General features: G+C 47.2%; 1 protein-coding gene across 1 annotated transcript in view; it reads left to right on the top strand.

Moving 5' to 3' along the window:
* LOC141264330 (maternal DNA replication licensing factor mcm6) overlaps positions 1 to 22,984 on the top strand; it is a 467,762-nt gene that overhangs the window by 175,932 nt on the left and 268,846 nt on the right. The window contains exons 6-7 of the mRNA XM_073676620.1: positions 19,170 to 19,315; positions 19,787 to 19,937. Of these exons, the coding sequence (XP_073532721.1) occupies positions 19,170 to 19,315; positions 19,787 to 19,937 (297 nt within the window). The remainder of the gene's footprint in view (positions 1 to 19,169; positions 19,316 to 19,786; positions 19,938 to 22,984) is intronic.

Genomic DNA, 22,984 nt, shown 5'->3' with positions numbered 1-22,984 from the left:
GGGGGACAGTGTAAGGTCACAGCCAGGAGGGAACAGTATACTAAGGAGGAGGAATGTGATGAGGTGGAAGTATGATGAGGGGGCATGGTATAGAGACTGAGCCCTATAAGAGAGACAGTGTGAAGAGGGGGCCAAGAATGGAAAGGAGAGGGCAGTGTGGAGAGTATGTACCATAAGAGGGACAGTGTGTGGGTCATATTTTGTGCAGGGAATATAGTGAGGGGTAATTGTATATTCAGGTGCTCAGCGTAGGGCAGATATTTTTATTCAGGAATATTGTAATAACACTATCTTTCAGGGCATCGTATGGGGATGTGCTGCAGAAGACCGGAGAAGATGGAAGTCTGCAGAGACGGCTGTGGATGAGAAAAGTCATCACAGCGTCTGGACAAGAGGACAAGAAAAGTAAGAGAACGACTCCAGAGACAGTGTCATCTATAAGGTACCTGGATGTAAATCTTTTTTTATGATGCTGACTTTTTTTTTATTTGTTAGGAGCATTAAAGATGTTGTCCATGTTTATGATGAGTCTGCAGTCATTCTATGTGACTGCAGACTTCTGAATTCTCAGTGTGCACGGTCAGGATTCTCTTGTACCCGCGACTTGTATACATGCAGTCACGTGCCGACTAGACATGTGTGGCCTCACTCAATGAAAATTAATTGAGGGAGGCCGGACACGTCTAGTCGGAATGTGGCCAGAAGTATATAAATCGCATACTTGTGGTGACATGACCGTCCACTGTTTCCATGGCAAGGGAGAATCCTAAAAGTGTGCAGTGCATGCGCTGTGAGAATTCAGAAGCCTGCAGTCACATACAGTGACTGTGGACTTTCATCTCAAACCTGGACAAGCCCATTAATTATTAAATGAAGTCCTGTAGCCAATACTGACAGCAAGTAATATACCCACTGTCAGGATTCAGCTCTGCTTGTAGGTTCCATCAGTCATCACATGGCCACTTCATTCATATGAGATTTTCATATTTACGATCAAGTGACGAAGAGCTTTTCTTCCTGCTTCTCTCAGAAAGAATTAGGAAGAGCAGCTCGTCAGCATGTGACTAAGGCAATGGCCCCACTATCAGTATTTGGTCAGTATTTTATCTCAGGAGTGGGAGGCAAAACTGGGTGAGGAACTATGAGAGAAAATGTATAATAGAAACAAGTCCACCAATTCTGTGTTTATCACCCACTCCTGGTTTTGGCTCCCACTCCTGAGAAAAAATACTGACTGAATACTGACCAAATACTAGTGGGGCTGTCGCCCTAGTGTGCAAATCGCATATATGCTGGGGAAGGAGCCGGGGTCCTGATCCAGCCACAATATCTCAGCAAAGAAATACTGATTATTAATTTAGTGACAGTTAACTGACAGGTTTGGGCCTAGGGTTGTGAAACTGCTAGCTGAAAGAGCAGGAAGGGAACATCCAACATGGTTGGGGAAAAAGCGAAGTCGTGGTGGAAGGTGGAATAGGCTTGGTGTTAAAGGGGGAGGTGGTAATGTTACTGAAAGCTCAACTGAGCAAACAACAAATTATTGGAATTTTTCCTTTACTGACTCGTTTTTTTACAAAGTTGGCAGATAACGTTAGTTGGGCCATCCCTTGTAGATTGTATACCCTCGCGGGCAGGGTCCGCTCGCCTCCTGTACCAGTCAGGGACTGTTTTTTGCTCAAGATTATTATACTTGTTGTTTGCAATGTATACCTCTTTTCACGTGTAAATTGCCATGGAATAAGTGGTGCTATAATATTTGTACTCTGGGTCAATTGATGTCCCTTATCCTAGTGTCTACCCCTAATTTGAGGTGTTTTGGCAGCTTTTGGGCCCTCCCCCGAAGGTGTTGTGCATGCGTTTGTTTTTGCCTCACATTGAATTAAATGGGATTCGGATATGTTCAATGAGCTGTTCAGTGAACATCGGGAAGTTCGGCGATCGAAACCTAACCAAACCTTGACTGGTTCACTCATCTCTAGTGCACACCCATAATGAATTTGGCACATTTTCTATGACGTTCCCCTTGCCAGTAATGTTACTCTAGTAAGGGACTGGAGTGACATTTCTGGTGTAAAAAAAAAAAAAATGCTGCCACTTTTCCAAAGTTTGACAGGTGCCCCGCTTTGGCTCCATCCCAGCTCTGTCCATTTTGGTGGAGCGCAACAATCAAGGTTGCCACTCTGACCGGGCCTGGTAGGGTTGGGGGCCCATGCTGCAGAGAAGCAGCCTGGCCCCCTCCATGAGAGGTGCTGCGCCGGTCTTGTACTTTCATTGGTAACGGCCGGGCTGCACTGGGCTATGCCCCCTCTGGTCATGGCACGCAGTGTGCGACAGGGCCTGCCTGCTCTTGTTGCCGTTAAAGCAGGTGAGCAGCACTGGTTGTCAGTGTGTGTCAGCTTATGTATATATCAGGATGAAGGCCATATATACACTGTATACCTGTAAGGGGCTAGGATTAGGATATATCGAAAGATAGAGATAGATATAATATAAATATCAGGAAGGAGGGAGGCAAGAGGCCACTTCCAAATCTTGCATCGGGACCCATCAGACATTGGGCTCCTTGTAAACGCCAAACGTTGCAATGTTTGGGTATAGCTCCACATTGCACAAAATTTTTGAAACCGTTACAAATTGTTTCGGTCAGTTTTATGGCAATAACGCTTTGATTATCCCCCAAAATTAATAAATGTCACTTTTAACCCTTTTACGACATTTGACGTACATATGTTATGATCGAACAGGGTTTCCCGAAAGATAACGTATAGGTACATCATGGCGATCATGACACTGCACAATAGCTGTGATTGACACCAAGAGCTTGGCTTACATGAGAGCAGAAACAGAGCTCTAACAGCAAGGAGGGATGCCTGTACCGCCCCAGCTGTTTAACCTCTTAAATGCTGCAATCGATATCAATCAGCATTTAGGAGGCTGGGAAAAGGAGGGGGGGAAAAACAAGCCACCATAAAGCTTCATCAGTGGAAAAATAAAAAAGTTATTGCTCTCAGAATATAGCAACCAATTATTATTTTTTTTTATATATAAAATAATCTGTTTAGGGCAGCACGGTGACTCAGTGGATAGCACTGCAGCCTTGCAGCGCTGGGGTCCTGGATTCAAATCCCACCAAGGACAACATCTGCAAGGAGTCCGTATGTTCTCTCCGTGTTTGCGTGAATTTCCTCCCACATTCCAAAGATCATACTGATAGGGAATGTAGATTGTGAGCCCCAATGGGGACCGTGCCGATTAATGCCTGAAAATTGTCTGAATAGTAAAGCACTGCGAAATATGTTGGCGCTATATAAATAAAAAGATTATAATAAAAAGATTATCTGTGTAAAAGCAGCAAAACATAAACGGCGATACCACATTTATATAATTTTTTTATCGTACTGACCCGAAGAATAAAGCTGTCATCTCAATTTTCCCACAAGCAGAATGGCATGCAGAATGGCATAAAGAAAGCCCTCCATAAAACCTGAATTGCTATTTTTTTTTCATTCTGCCTTTCAAAAATCTGAATAGAAAGCAACAAAAAATGACCAAAAATGGTACTAATAAAAACTGCAACTTCTCCCACAAAAAAAGTGACGCCCTCCCTGAGCGGTGGGGTACTCGGTGCCGGGCCAATGTAGGGTGGTGGTGCCGGGTGTCATCGTGGCCATGACCCTGTCCGTGCCCAGGGCTGTCACATGAAAATAATGGGCTTTTGGATGAGTGGTTGTTCGACTATGCCACCTGTGGTTTCTGGTGAAGGCCACCAGCGCTGCAACAGTCCTCTGAGGCTGATGTTCTGGCAGCTTGGTTGGTACTACTCCCCACAGGCGGAGTAGGCCTCAGGGCAGTGTTCGGTGAACTGTATGGAGGGATTGGTGGGTGCAGTGCTGCGTGGGAATAAACAAGCGGAGGCGGTGAATGAAGTCATCTGGGTCTTTACTCACTTTAGATGAACTTTCAGCCGCAAAGCTTCTCTGCTACACACGGTGTACTGCGGCCACCAGGAAGGGGGTTCAGCACTTCCCAGGTAGATCAGGAGCACCTGTCAAGACCCCGTCAGTGTGTTCCTCTCCTTCTCCTTCTCCTCCCGCTTGTGTTCCTCCCTGGGATCCAGTAAGCCACCGGGCTTTTCCAACAGTGACGTGAAGTACACAGTCAGATATCGGGGGCCGGTTACCCCTCTTGCAGCTGGAATCCCTCTGGCTAGGCCAGAGTGAAGAATACAGGTGGCGACTCCGCTCCGTCCGTATCCCCCTGGGATCCTTTTGCCTGTGGAGCCTATATCCTCTGCTCCCCTCCTAGGCCTTCTTAAAACGGGACCCTGACTGGGCAGAGACGCTGGTTAACTCTGACCCGCTCCTCGTCTCAAGGCCTGAGAATGAGGACCGTGTATCTTCAGCCAGCTACAGAACCTTGCTGGACCCTGACAGAAGACAACAATCAAAAGACCTTGAACTAAAGATGGCCATTTATTATATATGTTGCTATCAGTGCTTCCTGTAAGTGTGTCCTCCACCCTCACCCACTATTAGGTTCCCCCTATCTTTGGTCCCCCCCCCATCTCCTCTATCCCGGGCCGGGGCAGCACCCTGGTGCATTTAGGCTGCTACAGGACAGAAGTGGTGTAGTGTTGAGTGGTGAAGTGGGGTCCTGGGTGATGCTCCATCCTTACCTGGAAGAGGAGATACCACACCTCTATCTGAGGTGCAGTACCCCTGTGGCTACTAAACCCTCGGGGGCGCCACAAAAGCTCTCGCATGACTGTCGGCAGTAATATAGAAAAATGATTGCTCTCAAATATGGCGATGAAAAAAACTTGTTTTTGAAAAAAGCGTCTTAGTGTGTAATTGCAATCAAATGACGCGCCCCCAGGGCCGTGGGGTACTCGGGAGCCGGGCCTCTGGTTGCTGGTATGGGGGTTATCACGGTGGCTGACCCGGTCCGTGACCCAGGGCGGTCAGTAAAAAGGGGAGATTATTATATGGGATTGGAAAGATTGTGACGCCACCTGTGGTGTCTGGTGAGGATCACCAGCGCTGCAACAGTCCTCTGAGGCAGATGTTAGGGCAGCTTGTGATGGTACGGCTCCCCACAGGTGGAGCAGGCCTCAGGGCAATGTAGGTGAATGGTGGTTGCGCTGGGCATTGTAGTGCAGGGAGGGAATGATGGCGCGGACAAAATAATTGGACAGAGGCGGTGCAGTGCAGTCATCTGTGTCTTTACTCACAGTTCTTAAGGCAGTCCACAGGTGCACTGTACAGGTTAAGGCCTCCCGCGTCGTGCTGCGTTCACTGGGCAGGGGTTCAATCCTTCCTCAGGCAACTTGGGAATACCTGGCAGAACCCCACTTTCTCGTGTTCCTATTTTGATTGTCTCCACACTGGTCTTTCTCCCTCCTGCTCTGCGCTGCCCACTCTGTCCTGTTCGGGTACTCTGAAGTCCCTCCTGTCCGTCGGAGTTACACAGACTTGCTTGACCCTCAGGGGACTAGAATGCGGCTACGATCCCTCTGTCTTCTGACACATGCGGGGCATACGGGTGCCGTCCTGCACGCGCCGTACCCCCTCGGATCCTTTATTAGAACGGAGCCTACTCCCTGCTCCCCTCCTGGGCCTCCTGACTTGGCCCTACTTGTGGAGCAGATCTCCTAATGATATTCTGCTCCTGGACTGTTCTTCGAAACTGTCCCGAGCTGTTCTTCTGAACTGCTCCCTAACTCAACTGCCACCCTAAGATGGCTTCCCTATCTTATACTCCTACCAAAGTGCTCCCTCTAACTACTTCCTCCACCCACACCCACTACTGGTTCCCCCCTCCCTTTGGGTTCCCCCCACTCCAGCCAGGGTCAGGGCTCAGCAGCTGCGCTCTGCATGTTGCCCCTCCAGCCGGCCTGGAGCAGTGTACTGTTGGATGCAGGTATTTGGGGTTCCGTGCAGCACTCCCTCCTTACCTGAGAGAAGGGAGACACCACACCTCTGGGTGAGGTGCAGTACCTCTCTGGCGACTGAACCCTCAGGAGCGCCACACAAACATGAAAAACCAATAAATCTGGTGTTGCTGCACCATCCTGAAGAATGTCTTCAAATCACTTATACCGCATGAGCAGCAGCGGAAATTTTTTTAAACAGCCCTATTCTTGATCTACTACTGATTTTTGGTAATTTTGTCTCCCAAAAAATCATAGTAATGCTCGGCTCACATTTAACCTGCACCCCACAATGAGCGCTTACACCGGAGTTTCCGTGTAATTCTCTGAAATAAATGAATATTCTCTATAATGAGACACACTCTATGGGCGCCATCTGGCCTATGATCTTGCCAGTCATCTTAAGTGTGCATAAAGTGTATTCAGCCACAGTTTTGAGCACCTCCGAAAAGGACACCGCTGAATAGAGACCAGACTGAGTCCAGACTAATGCTGCTGCCTCTTTATAGTGAATGAGAGCGCAGAATAGATGTGATCCAAAATGTTATGAAAAATGTTCCCAATAAAAGCTTCAACTCAATCCAAAAAAAAAAAAAGCAATTTTCCACTCAGGTTAGTCATCGGTCAATTGATATATAGGGGGCTTCCAATTTACTGGTAGTACAAAGGCTCTGGAAAAGCAAAATGGCTCCCCACCCTCCCAAAAGAAATCCAGTGATTTCTGTGCTTCCAAATGCCCCCCTACTTTTTGAACCCCGTAGTGTCCCTAAATCACAGTTAGCATCCACGTTTGGCATTTCTGTAGCGATGAGAGCCTACTTAATTTACGTCTCCGGAAGCATGAGCTGGACACTGCAATTTATAGGCACTACACTTGCAGATTGTCAATTTTCACTCAGCAACATTCACTGCTGCTTGTTTCTGGCAAACATCTGACGCGCCCCTGGGCCTGTGTCGCGCTGCGTTGCGCACGCGGGAGCTTACCCGGAGCCGGATCTCTTGAGGGTTGTAGTCTCGTGGCGGTGACCCGGTCCGTGCCCAGGGAGTCAAACTGAGCGGCGATGTAACAGCGGTAGATGTAGGACGACTACGCCACCCGTTGAATGCAGCTATGGAGCTGCCGCTGCAGGACAGTCCGCTGAGGCCGGTGGATGGATGGTGCAGCGTAGATGGTATAACCCCCAACGGGAGGGGTATGGCCTCAGGGCAGCAGATGGATGATGGGGGTAGCAGGAACCACTCAGAGACGGTGCGGTGTAATTCAGGGTCTTTACTGGTAACAACGATAGACCCTCCCGGAGTACTTGCTAGTGAACGGGGCCTGGTCAGTCCTTGAGCAGATGGGATCTCCCCTGGCCAGGCGGAGTTGTAGGCCTCCCAAACTGACTGCACTCTTCTGGCTACCTTGCTAGAAGCGGATATAAGTAGCCCACGTCCCTGAGTGTACCGTGTGGTGCTCACCCGTATGGCCGGTGACTCGGGGCCTTCTAATGGCTTCCGCTCCACGATGGCGGTGCTGGTCCCACGCGTGTGACCGTGCCTTCGGGTTTCTGGGCCTGAGGACCTGAAATCCCCTGCCGGTCGGCTTCTGCTGCTGGGTAAGAGTTAGTCCCCACAGCCTCGGACGCCGGGTCCGGTAAGAAAGCTTCTCAGTCAGGGCGAGCTCTGCAGCTGCCAGCCCCTGACTTGTAGTAGTATTGCTCCCACTGAGCTTCTGCTGTTTCTTCCTGTGACTGTTTCTTGTCTCTACTCTCCTTGACTGACTAACCCTGCCTCAGCCCAGGGTTTATACAGGGGAAGTTCTTCCCCTCCCAAGACTGGGCAGGAGGTGTGGCATGCACAGGATCCCTGACCAAAGGACCTCCCACCTGCTCTCAGACATAACATTACATTACTGTGGAAAACCAGACCCCTGGGGTGCCACACATCCATGGAGTCAAAATCGTCAAAGCACCTGTAATTAAATTCCCAGAGGGGAGCAATTTCCAAAATGGGATCATTTGAAAGCGTATTCTGCTCTTCTGGCATTTAGGGGCTCTGACTCTTGCAGAACAAATTATCGTAGAATAGTTTTCGGACTCCATATACAAATTCAATTCCAAGTCATGCTGTGTGGCTAAGCAATATGGGGTACTTCCATGTTCAGCAGAAATTGTGTGACTAATTTTTGTGCCATTTTTACTCATTGCCCTGTGTGACAATGTAAAATATGGGGCTAAAACCAAATTCTTGTGGTTAAAAATGTAATTATTTTTTTCTTCACCGCCCAATGGTATAAAATTCTGTAACACCTGTGGTGTCAATACAATCACTGCGCCCCTAGTTGATTTCATTGAGAGGTGAAGTTTGTAAAATGTCACTTATGGGGGGGTTCTGCTGTTCTGGCACCCCAGGGGCTTTGCCAATCTGACATGGCTCCCTCAAATCATTCCAGCAAAATGTGCACCACAATATGGTGCTTTTTCCTTCTGAGCTTTACACTGTGCCTCTAAAGTAATTTTTGGCCACATATGAGGTATTGGTGTACTCGGGAGAAATTTCACAACAAATTTTCCATTTCCTCCTGTTCTTGTGAAAATGAATAATTTGGGGCAAAAGGAACTTGTTTGTGTGACATGTATTTTTTCATTTACACAGCTCAACTTTCTAAAACTCTGTGAAGCACCTGTGGGTCCAAGGTGCTCACCACTAGTGTTGAGCCACCCCCGTAGTGTTCGAGTTCGGTTCGGTTCGTCGAACACCCGTGTGTTCGCCGAACTGTTCGTCGAACACCGTTAAATCCAATGGCAGGCAAACAAAAACACACAGAAACACATAGAAAACACCTTCAAAGGTGTCCAAAAGCTGACAAACTGCTCAGAAGACACAACTAACACATGGAAAAGTGACAAGTACATATAGTCATGCGAAAAGAAAAGAGGTGGAGGAGTAAAAGAAGGGGGGAGACACAGATATAGGCATGTCATGCCCTTCTAAAATCCAAAAAGTGAGAAGCCGACACGTTCAGTCCGCTCCTGCCCGTGCCACCTCCGCGTCGCCGGGTTTGTGCCAGAGCCGCGGTGAACCCTGACGGCCAGCCCCCCTCTCCCAATACTGGTGCCTGTCTGCTGGTGGGTCGAGCGAGCCCCCCTGTGGTGGAGGCAGCTCTAAGCTTTTTAATTTAAATTGTCTCTCTAATTTGAATGAATACACTTTAAATCCATTTACAAGGATCTATTGGAGGGCAAGTCTCATGCCAGCAGCCGCGTAATTCCAGCTCCAGTAGCGTCCACTAAAGCTGCTGCAGTTAAAAAGCTTTTATAAGGATCGAGCTCGGCTGTCCACCGCAAGGCATCCTACTGCCAGTCCCAGCCCCTATGCCTTGGGGTGCCTCCTGATGCTCTTCAATGAGTATCCCGTGGTCCCGAAGCATTTCCTTTGAAAAAATTAAGTATCCAAACTACAGGTGGTGTAGCTTGCTTAACAGCCGGGATAATCCGCTGACTAGCAGACACTGCTACTAGGCACAAAGTATTTCCTGGGCTAGATGCAGTTAAAAATTTGTAATTAGATACTCTCGTTGGATGCTGAGAAAGCATTCCATAGAGTCTCCTGGCACGCCATATATGATTCTCTTAAAAAGCTTGGGGTAGGGGTCTAGGGGACCCTTTTATAGCCAAAATCACGGCCCTGTATCGCAATACGTCACCTAGGCTGAAGATAAATGGAACTGTAGCACCCTGAGGGCTCGGTTGCTACAGAGGTATTGCACCTCACCCAGAGGTGTGATATCTCACTCTCAGGTAAGGATGTAGTGTGGATCAGGATCCGACACCTGCATGCATTACACCACATTGCCGTGGGGCAGGGCAACCAATATGCCCCTGAGATGGGCACGACAGTCCCTGTCCCTGGCTGGAGTGGGGGGAGGGAACACTGAGGAAGGGGAACCCTGTAGTGCAGGAGCAGGGAGGAAGCAGTTCCTGGGTGCATTGAGAAGGGAGTATAAAACGTGGGCACCCACCATCTTAGTTCAGTGCAGAGAAGTCTGAGCAGAAGTGGCAGGGAGCAGGGGCTCTGCATGAGCTCTGCTCCGGAGGCGGGCCTAGTAACAGAGGCCCAGGCCTGGAAGAGGGAGAAGGAAGGAAGAGGAGCGGAGAAGGCTCCAGGAACGAGGAACGAAGGGATCCCAGGGGTGCGGACGGGAGAGTCACCACCGCACGCCCGAATCCACCTGCGTGGAGGGGTCAGGCCAAAGGGGGAGACCGGTCCCCGAAACTAGTGGAGGCAGGAAACGACCCTCAGCTAGAAACAGGAGGCTGTGACATTTTATGTGGCGCAGCCCCTCGCTACACCCGCTAGGAAGGCACCACATAGGGTCAGGGAAACTGGCGCCAAGTTTACCAAGAGGAGGCCCGAGGCAGCCGGACAGAAGGGTTGGTAAGAAAGGCCAGACAAAGGACACACAAAGGGGGTCCTGTGAAGCGCTCCAAAGTTGTCTGAGCCCCTCACCTGGTGAGCACAGTACGACGTGGGCAGCCGTTAACTGCAGACGTGGTCTGGATAATAAGAACTGTGAGTAAAGGCCCTGGACTGCATCACTGACTCCGTGTCGTTACTGCTGCTGCCCTGCACCATCACTCCCATCCTCCGCATACACTGCCCTGAGGCTATACTCCTCCCGTGGGGAGTTATGCTACGCTCTGCTGCACCCACAACACCAGCCTCAGCGGTCTGCCCTGGAGCGGCGGTTCACTCTGACCGCAATCCACGGGTGGCGTAGTCGGACATTTAAACATCAAAACCACATAAATAGTTCCGCCACTGGTTTGACCGCCCTGAGCCACGGAACCGGGTCGCCGCCACGGAGACTACAACCACCAGCATCCACCAAAAAGGGTCCGGCTCCGGGTGTCCCAAGGCCCAGGGGGCGCGTCAGAACATTTTCATCACATTTCACAATCACCAATGGGACAAGGCAGGGATGTTCTCTGTCCCCTCTCTTATACATCCTAGTGACGGAGCACCTGCTCTCATCAATTCGCCATAACCCCAATATTAGGTGGATTGAGGTGGGAGGCACCGAGTACAAGTGCTCTCTATTTGCTGATGATGTCCTAGTATATATCACTCAATCACATATATCCATCCATGCTGTTATGGCTGAAATAGATCACTTTGTTACATGGTCAAATTTTAAAATCAATGCAGCGAAGTCTGAGGCCCTCGATGTCTCCCTCCCCAAATCCATATAGGATTCCATCCAGTCTAACTTTCCCTTTGCCTGGCCCTCACAGGGTATCAAATACTTAGGAATTCCTATTCATAGAGACCTCTCCCATCTATATGATCTTAATTTTGGGCCCTTTATTGAACAACTCCATACAGACCACGGTTGGCAAGTTAGAACTGTAAGATTCAGTACGTGAACCACTGGTGTTTTGTGGAAAAGCACATGTACACTGTGTTCCAAATTATTATGCAAAAAGTGTTTAGGAGTGATAAGGGAAGAATTTGTTTGTTTGTCAGTTAAACTCATTGATGGTGATATGTGTCAGGGCTCTTTATATCACTGTAAGCAATTGCAGACACCTGTGCTAATTAGTTTGGCAGGTGTGTCCAATGAAAGGCAAGACTACTTAAGAAGGCTGTCTCACATTATTAAGCAGCCTACATTTTCTGCCAAAATGGGAAAGAAAAAGGATGTGTCGGCTGCTGAGAAGCAACAAATTGTGGAGTGTTTAGGTCAAGGCATGACTACAATCAACATTGTGCGATGATCAGGATGAAGTGTCTTGGCAATCAAGAAGTATGTAGCTGATTCACAGTACACACGTGTGCGTGCTGATAAGGGCAAATTGAGGACTCTTTCCTACAGGCAATTACGTCAGGTTGAAAGAGCAGCGGCAAAAAAGCCTTGTCATAGCAGCAGACAAGTTTTTGAAGCTGCTTGTGCCTCCAACGTCCCCCGAACAACAAGATGCAGGGTCCTTCAGAGGTTTGCAGCTGTGCATACGCCATCCTGTCGACCTCCTCTATCCACTTCACACAAGCAGAAACGGCTCCAGTGGGCCAAACATTACATGAAGACTGATTTCAAAACTGTTTTGTTCACGGATGAGTGCCGTGCAGCGCTCGATGGTCCAGATGGATGGAGTGGAGGATGGCTGGTTGATGGACACCCCACGCAAACACGGCTACAGCGCCAACAAGGAGGAGGTGGAGTAATGTTTTGTGCTGGAATCATGGGGAGAGAGATTGTCGGCCCCTTTAGGATCCCTGAAGGCGCTAAAGATGAACTCCATAATGTATGTGGATTTTCTCAAACAGCACTTCCTGCCATGGTTCAAGAAGAAGAACCGTGTATTTCACAGCAAGATCATTTTTTTGCATGATAATGCACCATCTCATGCTGCACATAAAACATCTGCATCTCTGGCTGATATGGGCATAAAAGGGGACAAACTTATGGTGTGACCCCCATGCTCCCCTGACCTCTACCCCATTCATTACCTTTGGAGCATCATTAAAAGGAGTGTCTATGATGGCGGGAGGCAGTTCACATCTAAGCAACCGCTCTGGGAGGGTATTCTGTCCTCATGCAAAACAATTGAAGCAGAAACCATCCAAAACCTGACAAATTCAATGGACGAGAGAGTTCAGAAGCTCCTTTCGAACAAGGGGTCCTATGTGAAAATGTAACATCACCTAGAATAAAGTTTTGAGTTGAAAACTGTTTGATTTCAGTTTCTAACAACCTGCTAATGCTTATAATTTCAAAAATGACCATTTTTTTGGTCTTTATTAAAATCAAAAGGTTGATCGAAAAGTTTGGGGGATCTAAGAGTGTGGCAACCCAGTAGTCATGATTACTTCGAATTCTGACAATATGAGGGTCATGCTGCAGGTAGTGCAGCAAGAAGGCACTTATGTGTCTTGCGCATCTCGGAGCCCCAAAATTATTTTCCGGGCTAGATGCAGCTAAAAATTATTTTTAATTTTAAATCTGGTGAAGCTTTAGTATAGATGGCCTAATAGGATCAGTGCTGCACACTGCTACAAAGCCCAAATTATTTTCCAGTCAAGATAAAGATAAACATGATTAGTAGTTTTAAATCTGGTGGAGCTTATTATAGATGGCCTAATAGAATCAGTGCTGCACACTGCTACAAAGCCCAATTTATTTTCCAGCCAAGATACAGATAAACATGATTAGTAATTTGAAAGCTTAAAACGGTTGGTAGGGTGATTTTAACCAATCATCAAGCTTTTACTCTCCCCAGGATGACACAGGGGTAGAAAAGTCGTTTCGGATCCATGATTTGTTCATCTTTATGAACGTGAGTCTGTCTACATTATCAGTGGAGAGCCGCGTGCGCTTATCTGTCAGCACACCACCAGCAGCGCTGAGCACACGTTCAGACAGAACGCTGGCTGCGGGGCATGACAAGATCTCCAAGGCGTAAGTGGCTAGCTCCGGCCATTTATCCAGATTGGAAGCCCAAAAAGAGCAAGGGTCCAGTGACACAGTCATGGCTTCAATGTTTACTTGGAGATACTCCTGTACCATCGTCTCTAGGCGTTGACTATGTGTCAGACTTCTTGTCTCCTGTGGCCTTGCAAAGGATGGACTAAAGTGGTGAAATGATTCCGCAAAATTGATGTTACCAGCAGATACTGTGGTTCTGTTACGGTTTGAGTGCTGAACACTTGACGGTCCCACGGTTGGCAAGTTGGAACTGTGAGATTCACCACGTGCACCACTGGTATTTTGTGGAAAAGCACATGTAAGATTCTGCAACAGTCTCTGCTGATACTCTTGCATGCTTGCATCCCTTTCTATGGCAGGAATAATTTCTGCAAATTTACTTTTGTACCGGGGATCTAACAGTGTGGCAACCCAGTAGTCAGGATTATTTCTAATTCTCCCAATTCGAGGGTCATGTTGCAGGTAGTGCAGCAAGAAGGCACTCATGTGTGTTGCGCATCCAGGAGCACCAAGTCCCTGTTGTGTTGGTGGCGAGGTAACAATCATGCTTCCTTCCTCTGTCCTCTCCCCCCAACCTCGCACAACAGAAATGTGATCAAGGTCTCCCTCATCTGAGGAGTCTTCCATCAGTTCGTCCTCCACTTCTTCCTGGGCTCCTGCACCTTCCTCACTAGTTTGGCTGCTACCATGCGCCCTGGTAAAACCATCTCCCCCACCCTCACATGCCTGCCGCCTTGGTGCTGCCGACCGTCTGGACCTTGCAGATGTTAGCCCTTCCGCATACAACTCCTCCTCCTCTACTTCCTCCACCTCCTCTTGTGCCACCACCTGACTCCGAATTCTGTTTAACATGTGCTCCAGCATGTAAATCACCGGAATAGTCATGCTGATAATGGCATCGTCAGCACTAAACATCTTCGTCGCCATTTCAAAACTGTGCAGAAGGGTGCATAGGTCCCTGATCTGAGACCACTCCTCCAGCGTGATTTGCCCCACCTCTGGATCTCGTTGGCCCAGGCTATATGTCAGAACGTATTGCACCAGGGCTTGTCTGTGCTGCCACAGTCGCTGCAACATGTGCAGAGTTGAATTCCACTGGGTAGGCACATCGCATTTTAGCCGGTGAAGTGGCAGGCCCAACGACTTCTGTAGAGATGTAAGTCGCTGAGCTGCGGGATGCGAACGGCGGAAGTGAGCACACAGCGACCGTGCCCTCTGCAGAAGGCCATCTGGTCTGGGATAGTGGGCTAAAAATTGCTGGACAACCAGGTTCAATACGTGAGCCATACAAGGCACGTGTGTGACATTGCCCCGGCGAAGGGCCGCACCCAGGTTTGCAGCATTGTCGCACACGGCCTTCCCTGGTTTCAGGTCCAGTGGAGACAACCATTCATGAAATTGGTTCTCCAGAGCTGACCACAACTCCTCAGCTGTGTGACTCACATTTCCCAGACATTTCAATGTAAAAACCGCCTGATGACGTTGAGCCCTACTGCCCGCATAGTAAGGAGGTGTGCAGGATCCCTTCTGCGCAGTTAGAAAGCTTGTGGCATGACCAGACAGGCTTTGGGTGCAGGTGGAAGACCGAGAAGAGGTTGAGGAGGCAGAAGCAGTGGAGGAACTTTGACATAAAGAGGATTGACGCACAACTCGTGGGGACGGCAAGACTTGGACAGCAGCCCCTTGTCCTGCTGTCACCATAGTTACCCAGTGCCCAGTCAGTAACACCCCTGTCCATGCCTACTCGTCCAAGTGTCTGTGGTGAAATGCACCCTGTCACACACAGTTTCTCAAAGAAGCGGTGATGTTGTGTGCGACATGCTGGTGGAGCGCAGGCACACCTTTCTTTGAGAAGTAGTGCCTACTGGGCATCTGGTACTGGGGCACTGCGACGGACATAAGGTCTCGAAAATCCTCTGTGTCCACCAGGCGGAAAGGCAGCATTTCTGTAGCCAAGAGCTTGCAGATGGTGAAATTCAACCTCTTAGCTTTCTCATGGCTAGGAGGAAATGGTCTTTTACTTGTCCACATCTGAGGGACCGAGGGCTGGCTATTGTGCTTAGACGGGGTTGATAAGGGTGTCCCCGGCAAACTGCCGGTCTGTGAGGAAGATGCAGGCAGACATGTTAGGTTGCCTTGATCCAAAGGTGGTGCTATCGATGTCGGACAGCGCTCAACACCAGCTGGTGTTACCACCTCCAAAGAAAATGATGACCTGCCAATCACGCTGGCTGTTGCGGGTAAAGAGGTGGCAGGTCTGCGCCCCAAAATAGGTGTGACTGCTGTCCCCCCAGTCACAGAGGATGTGAGAGGCCGCGGATGCACAAGATATGGCAGACGGTGGTTGGCCCGGCCGGCTAGGCCGCATTGTAGCACACTGAGCTTCCCACTGCAACTTATGCTTCATGTCCATGTGCCGGTTCATGCATGAAGTACTCAAACTATGTATTTTTTGGCCTCTACTTAGCTTTTGCTGACAAATGTTACAGATAACACAAGTTGGGTCATCTTTATCGATCTGAAAAAATGCCCAGGCTATGCAAGGCTTAGCACCCATGCGACCTGAAGAGCCACCACGACTTGTGGTGAGAGGCAGAATTGTGTTTGAGGATGCAGTTGTTGACGTGCTTCCAGTACTACGTCTCTGTCCAGGAAGGCGCAACCTGACCTCGTTGTCACTAGCATCTTCCTCCACCTCCTCTGCTGACCTCATCTCTTGGCTGACTGTGGGTTGACAGTAAGTGGGATCTCCAACCTCATCATCATCACCCTGTGCGTTATCAGAACCGTCGTCCTCAGAGCCAACCTGTTCCTGCCCTGACAAAAAACTAAAGTTGTCGCTCCAATCAGGTATTTGAGTCTCATCATCGTCTTCCTCATTGTCTCCACCAACAGGAGTTACAGTTTGGGAATGAGGGTCTACATTATGGTCAGAACCTTCTGCGTCTGGTCCTGGATCCGACTCATAAAGATTCTGGGCATCAGTGCTGATCATTTCCTCGTCTGGATTCACAGAAGCGCTGGAGTCTACCTCTGATTCCCAGGCTATAGTATGAGTAAACAGCTCTGCAGACTCAACCATCTGTTCTACCTCATACTCAGACGGGCAGCTGGAGATTTGGGAGCTGTGAGGAAGCAAGTGCGATTGGGGTGACACCTTTGAGGACTGGAGTATTTGTGATGTTGAAGTTGATGTGGAGGAGAGCCCACTTAAAGGAGCACTTGATATCCGTTGAAGCACCTGCTGTTTTTGTGCCTCATCTGGAATTTGTAGCGATTGGCGTGGCCGTAAGAAAGGGATCTTATCACATTGTCCGCTAAAAGAAGTAGACATTTTAGTTTAGCTGGAAGATGGTCTTTCTTCTGCACCTACCCCACGGACACAACCTTTTTTCCCCTTCCCAACACGCCTATTCCCCTTTCCACCAGCAGCAGGCCTTTTTCCACTCATTTTGGTGGTTAACTAATTCACAACTCTGGAGTTGTTTGCACAAAAAAACAATGGATGGGAACCGAGCAGAGCTGAGTGGCCAAACTGTGGTATTAGGCCAAAACTATTGGCTGGGTTAGATGCAGAAAAAAATTATATTCAATTTGCAACCTCATGGAGGTCAGTATAGATGGACTAATAGAACAAGTCCCACACACAGCTAGAAGCCCAAATATTTTTTCAGAGGTTGATGCAGAAAAATTTTTTATTCAGTTTGCAACCTGATGCAGGTCTGTATAGATGGATTAATAGAACAAGTCCCACACACAGCTACAAGCCCAATATTTTTTCAGAGGTAGATGCAGAAAAAAATTATTTTTAATTTGCAACCTGATGGAGGTCAGTATAGATGGACTAATAGAGAAAGTCCCACACACTGCTAGAAGGCCAAATATTTTTTCAGAGCTAGATGCCCAAAAGATTTTACTTCACTAGGTGCAGTAAAAAAATTGGTATTCTATACACAGGTGGTATATCTTGCAACACAGATAGGCTACTCCACTGACTAACACACTCTGCAATAGGCCAAAAAGGATTAGCTTTGCTAGATTCAGCCAAATGCTGTGAAAAATACTTGCACAGCACTGGCACAGACCTGCCTGGCAAAAACTGATAGGAACTGATGTAACCTAGTCCTGAAAAGGACTCCAATTACAATTAGTCTTTACTCCCACAATCTATCTATTTAAGAGCACAGACCTGCCTGATAAAAGTCGTAGAAAATGCTGTAACCTAGTCCTTAAAAGGACTGCAATCACAACTTATCCCTACTCCCAAGCTATCTGTAGATTTGTGCGAAAATTGGCTTGAAATTAACAAGGTATAGCGCACACCGCAACAGCGGTGCCGTCTAACACGCAGCTGCAGCAGTGAGAAAATGGTGGCGACTGGGAAAATGGCTTGGTCTTATAGGGCAAGGACATGTGACATACACTGCCAATGACACATGCCCTTGCTTGTGTGAAAAAAAGCACTTCGCTCCGTGTGTGCGCTGCTGATAGGCTGACAGATTGCACCTCCCCACTGTAAATGCGGGAAAGAGAAAAAAAAAAATGGAGATCTTCATTGATCCTGCAGAGATCCATCCCCTGCCCCTCCCCCCACCCCGCTGTACACTCAAACTGCGTATTAACATTAATTTTCATCATTACTGAGAAAAAATCCAGTTATGATTTTGGTGCACGAACAGTTATCGAACATAACCTCGAACAGCCGAATTTTTCTCAAATTGTTCGTGTTCGCCGAACGGCTCGAACACCGCCCAAAACAGCTCGAATTTGAGATTGGCGAACAGTTCGAGTAGAACAACGCTCATCTCTACTCACCACACCTCTGGTTAAGCTCCGTGAGGGGTATAGTTTAAAAAATGGGGTCATTTGGGAGGGGGGGGGGGGGTTTCACTGTTTAGGCACCTTAGGGGCTCTGCAAATGCGACATGATATCCGCTATCTCCTCCAGCCAATTTTGTACTCCAAAAGTCAAATGGTGCTCCTTCCCTTTTGAGCCCTGCTGTGCATGCAAACCTTGGTATTCCTCCACACATGGGGTATCGGCGTACTCCGGAAAAATTGCAAAACAAGTTGCATCATTCATTTTCCTTTGTTAGCCTTGTAAAAATCTAACATTTGGGGAAAAATTAAAAATGTGTTTTTTTTTCCTTCCACATTTCTTTAAATCCTATGAAGCACCTAAAGGGTTAACAAACTTCTTGAATGTGGTTTTGAGGGGTGCAGTTTTTAAAATGGTGTCACTTCAAACATGTTACAAAAAAGTTTTGAAATTTTTTTTTATTTTTGTTGGTTAACTGAGAAATTGCTGATCCACTTTTAACCCTTCTAATTTAGTTACAAAAAAAGTTTAAAAAATGATGCAGATGTAAAGTAGATATATTGGAAATGTTATTTATAAATTATTTTGTACAGTATGACTAACTGGTTTTAGGATATAAAAATTGAAAGTTTAAAAATTGCAAATTTTTCAAAATTCTGTTTTTTTACAAAAAAAATAAAATTTCAACCTAAATTTACCACTAATGTAAAGTACAATTTGTCACTTTAAAACATTCTCTGAATCACTGGGATACGTTTAAGTGTTCCAGTGTTGTTGCCATATAAATTGACACTGGTCAGAATTGTAAAATTTGGCCTAGTCAGGAAGGTGAAAACAGGCTTGGGGATGAAAGGGTGAGATTGAGATCTGTGTGTACGTGTGTATTTAATATGACTTTATATAAATTTACAAGTTATTTACATGCCTACTTTTTCATATTACTTTGTTTGTAGATGCCCGAATGGAAACTGGAGCCAAAGTCACAGGTGGCGAAAGAGTTAATGCTGAAGGAATTCAGGGTCTAAAAGCCTTAGGAGTCAGAGATTTGTCATACCGACTGGCCTTTTTAGCATGTCATGTGGGAGCTACAAAGCCTCATGTAAGTAGTGCAAAGAGAACCGGTCACCAGAAAAAATGCTATTAACCTTCAGATATGGCGTTAATCTGCAGGGTAATAGCATTAACCGAACGCTGCAGGGAGAAATTGAACTTCATTCCTCCCAGCAGAGTTCCGGTTTCAATCATTTGGACGGAGCTGTAACCACGACCTCAGCACTGACTGACTGACAGCCGACTCCAATGTCAGGGCCTGGGGGTGCTGTTACAGCCAATGCCATGTATGCTCATAGCAGTGACTGGACCCGCAGCGGCGTTGCCCAGTGTCTGAAACCCCAATGCTGCCAGGGGAAATAAAGTTCATTTTCTCCCCACAGTGTTCGGTTAATAACGTTTTTTTTTCATCTTTTTTTTTCTGGTGACAGGTTCCCTTTTAAAGCTCTGAATGTGATTGTTTTAAACATATTTGCATACAGTGATCTGTTCATGTAAATGTTTGTTTATATATTTAAAGTTTGGGGGAAAAGATTTGAGAGAGGAAGATCAAACCGCAGAAAGTATAAAAAATCAAATGACTGTTCAAGAATGGGAAAAGGTATTTGAAATGAGTCAAGACAAGAATTTGTACCATAACTTATGCACAAGTCTGTTTCCTACAATACATGGTAAGTATGTGTTACACGTTCGCCCCCTAAGTTCAGATAGGGGCGAGACCGGTTACATGAATTCATTGGAATCCTGGGGGAACCGTTACTCAGGGCGAGTTACTAAGCTTGGTGATGTAGTTATGTACTGATGGTGGTTCTGGTGACTTATATATTTATACATAATATATTTGTCTATATGCGTGTATATGTCTACTGGTGGTGTATTTATTTACGGACTGTGGTTCTCATGATGTATGTTCTGGTGCCTTATTCATGAACTGATGGTGATTCCAGTGGTCTATTTACTGATGATTGGTTCTGGTGCCATATTTATGTATTGATGATTTTGGTTTCATGTTCATGTACTGATGATGGTTCTGGTGATTAATTAATAAAGCTCCAGAACTATCATCACTACGTGAATACATCCCCAGAGCCACTAGTAGTACATGAATACAGCATCAGAACAACCATCACTACATGAATGTCAGCTAAACCACCATCGGTACATGAATACATTACCAGAACCACTACCCATATAGGAATATGGCACCAGAGCCACTATCAGTCTTGCTGCAAACTGTATTTGTCACATGAGGAACATAAAAACCATCATACACATCGCTTTATCTATATTGAATTCTGTTTAGTTTCCATTAGGGTATCTGCCAAATGCTGTACACATTAATTCAAATAAAACAGCCCCCATTATAGTTGGCATTAGTTTACATGATTGTCCATGTGTTTGACATTTAAAATATAGTATGTGGAGGATGAATATCTCTATCTGTCTCTGGTATTGTGTATATGGCCTGCAAACAATGAGTGATTCTATATCTAACTTTGAAAATACTCTCCCTGTTAAGCCTCATTGTTAAAGTACACTACTTTTATTTTCTTCCCTCATGATGGTATTTTTTGGTGAAAAGAAATAACCATTCTAGTTTAAGTGGTCATCGGAGATTACTTGACCCATTGGAGGGAAAGGGTGGTACGTTAAAGGTCCTATTACCTTGGCCTCTAACCTATTATGTTACTTGGGGACATAGAGTTCATGTTGGGGTGGCTCTATACAAAAGAGAGGAAACTATGTAATAAGGGATGGTGCTATACATAAATGAGCAATAATGTAATAGGGGATTGCGCTATATAACAAAGAATGGCGCTATACATAATGAAGATTCATTATATTCTGAGGGATGTAACTATGAGTACACTATATGCTGTGGGACTTTGCTATACAAAAGGCTACGTTTACACATTTTTGTGAGATGCTGCTGATGCGCCCCCTGGGCCGTGTGTGGGGGAATACCCGGAGCCAGGGCTCTGTGTAATGTTGGGGGTTGTAGTCTCCGTGGCGGCGACCCGTTCCCGTGGCTCAGGGTGGTCAAACCAGTGGCTGATCTGTTTACTTGGTTTTTAATGTTGAAATGTCCGACTACGCCACCCGTGGATTGCGGTCACTGAGAACCGCCTCTGCGGGGCAGGCCACTGAGGCGGATGTTGGGTGTGCAGCAGAGGGTAGTATAACCCTCCACAGGAGGAGTATAGCCTCAGGGCAGCGTGTGTAGATGGTGAGGGTTGTGGTGCATGGGTGCACCAGAAATGACTGAGTCCTTGCAGTGCAGTTCAGGGTCTTTACTGTTGGTAATGAAGAAGGCCCTGCCGGGAGTACTGGCTAACATTAGAGGCCTGGTCAGTCTGTGAGCGAACAAGAGTCCTCCCTGGCCAGGTGGAGGTGTAGGCCTTCCCGTCTGACTGCACTCTACCTGGCTACCCTGCTGTAGTCGTGTAGTAGCCCACGTCCCTGAGTGTACCGTGTGGTGCTCACCCGTATGGCTGGTGACTTGGGGCCTTTGGTTCCTTCCGCTCCTCGATGGCAGTGCCGTTCCCTTGCGTGTGACTGAGCCTCCGGGCTTTCTATGGCCAGAGGACCTGAAATCCCCTGCCAGGTGGTTTCTGCTGCTGAATGTGGATATCCTCATAGCCTCGGACTCCAGTGTCCGGTTCTCTGAATCTTCTGCCAGGACGAGCTCTGCTAGCTTCCAGTTCCTGGCCTTCAGCTCCTGACTCCTACAGAGCTCCTTGCTGCTGCTCTGTCCCTTCCTCTGGAACTCACTTCTCTGCTAACCCCGCCCCAGATCCAGTTTATAAAGGGCAGGTTCCTCCCCTCCCTGGACTGGGGCAGGAGGCATTGCATGCAAATGTACTCCTGACAAGGAAAACCCATGCTCGCTCTCAGACATGGTATTTCTACCACTGTGGCAACCAGACCCCTGGGGTGCCACACTGCCAGATTTTCTGCTTTTTCATCGGACAACACAGATCCATTGAGTGTCCCATTTTGATTCTCTAAATTGGATCATAATAAGACATGCTTAGTCTCATGGATTTCATTCTCAGATCTGTGATTTTCATGGGTGAGTGAATGATTCTACGATGCTCTATGGGTCCGTGTGCCATCTAATAAATAGGGCAGCACATACACATTTCACACTAATGCGTGATTATAGTTTAAGGGACACTGTTTTACAAATGAAAATTATTCCCATTATCGCTCTGCAAGTCATGCATTATAGATGAGAATAAATTTTTACATCCAGTAACTTACCAGAGATGTCGTATTCTTCTGTTTCTTCACCTGGTCAAACCTTCATATTAATGGCTTAGAGCCAAGACTTAATTTTCAGAGCCGTAATGATCAGTGCATTATGAGGTCACTGTGACGAATATTCAAGATAATCCCATGTCAACCATTGTTCCCTGTTTGGCGGGGATTATAGAGATCTTCAATGTGCAGTTTAATTTGACACTCATGCAAGGGAGGGGGCCGAGAGGCAGGGAGTGACATACCTCACAGCAGCTGTGAGCTGCACATGACGACACCCTGTGGACTCCAAGCCATGCGGTCCTTTGTGTCCGATAATTCGACACCAAGTTATGGGAATATGATGCATCCCAGTGATACACAAACTACATTTTTGGAAACACAAAAGAATGGGGAATGTCACTCAGGCTTCCAGCACATAGGGAAAGGGAGATACATGGCACAGCCTTGCGGGAGC

Source organism: Phyllobates terribilis, unplaced genomic scaffold, assembly GCF_046119375.1.
Source record: "Phyllobates terribilis strain yellow unplaced genomic scaffold, ASM4611937v1 Scaffold_4__5_contigs__length_816908805, whole genome shotgun sequence".
NCBI classification, from domain to species: domain Eukaryota; kingdom Metazoa; phylum Chordata; class Amphibia; order Anura; family Dendrobatidae; genus Phyllobates; species Phyllobates terribilis.
This window is presented reverse-complemented; position numbering and strand designations above follow the sequence as displayed.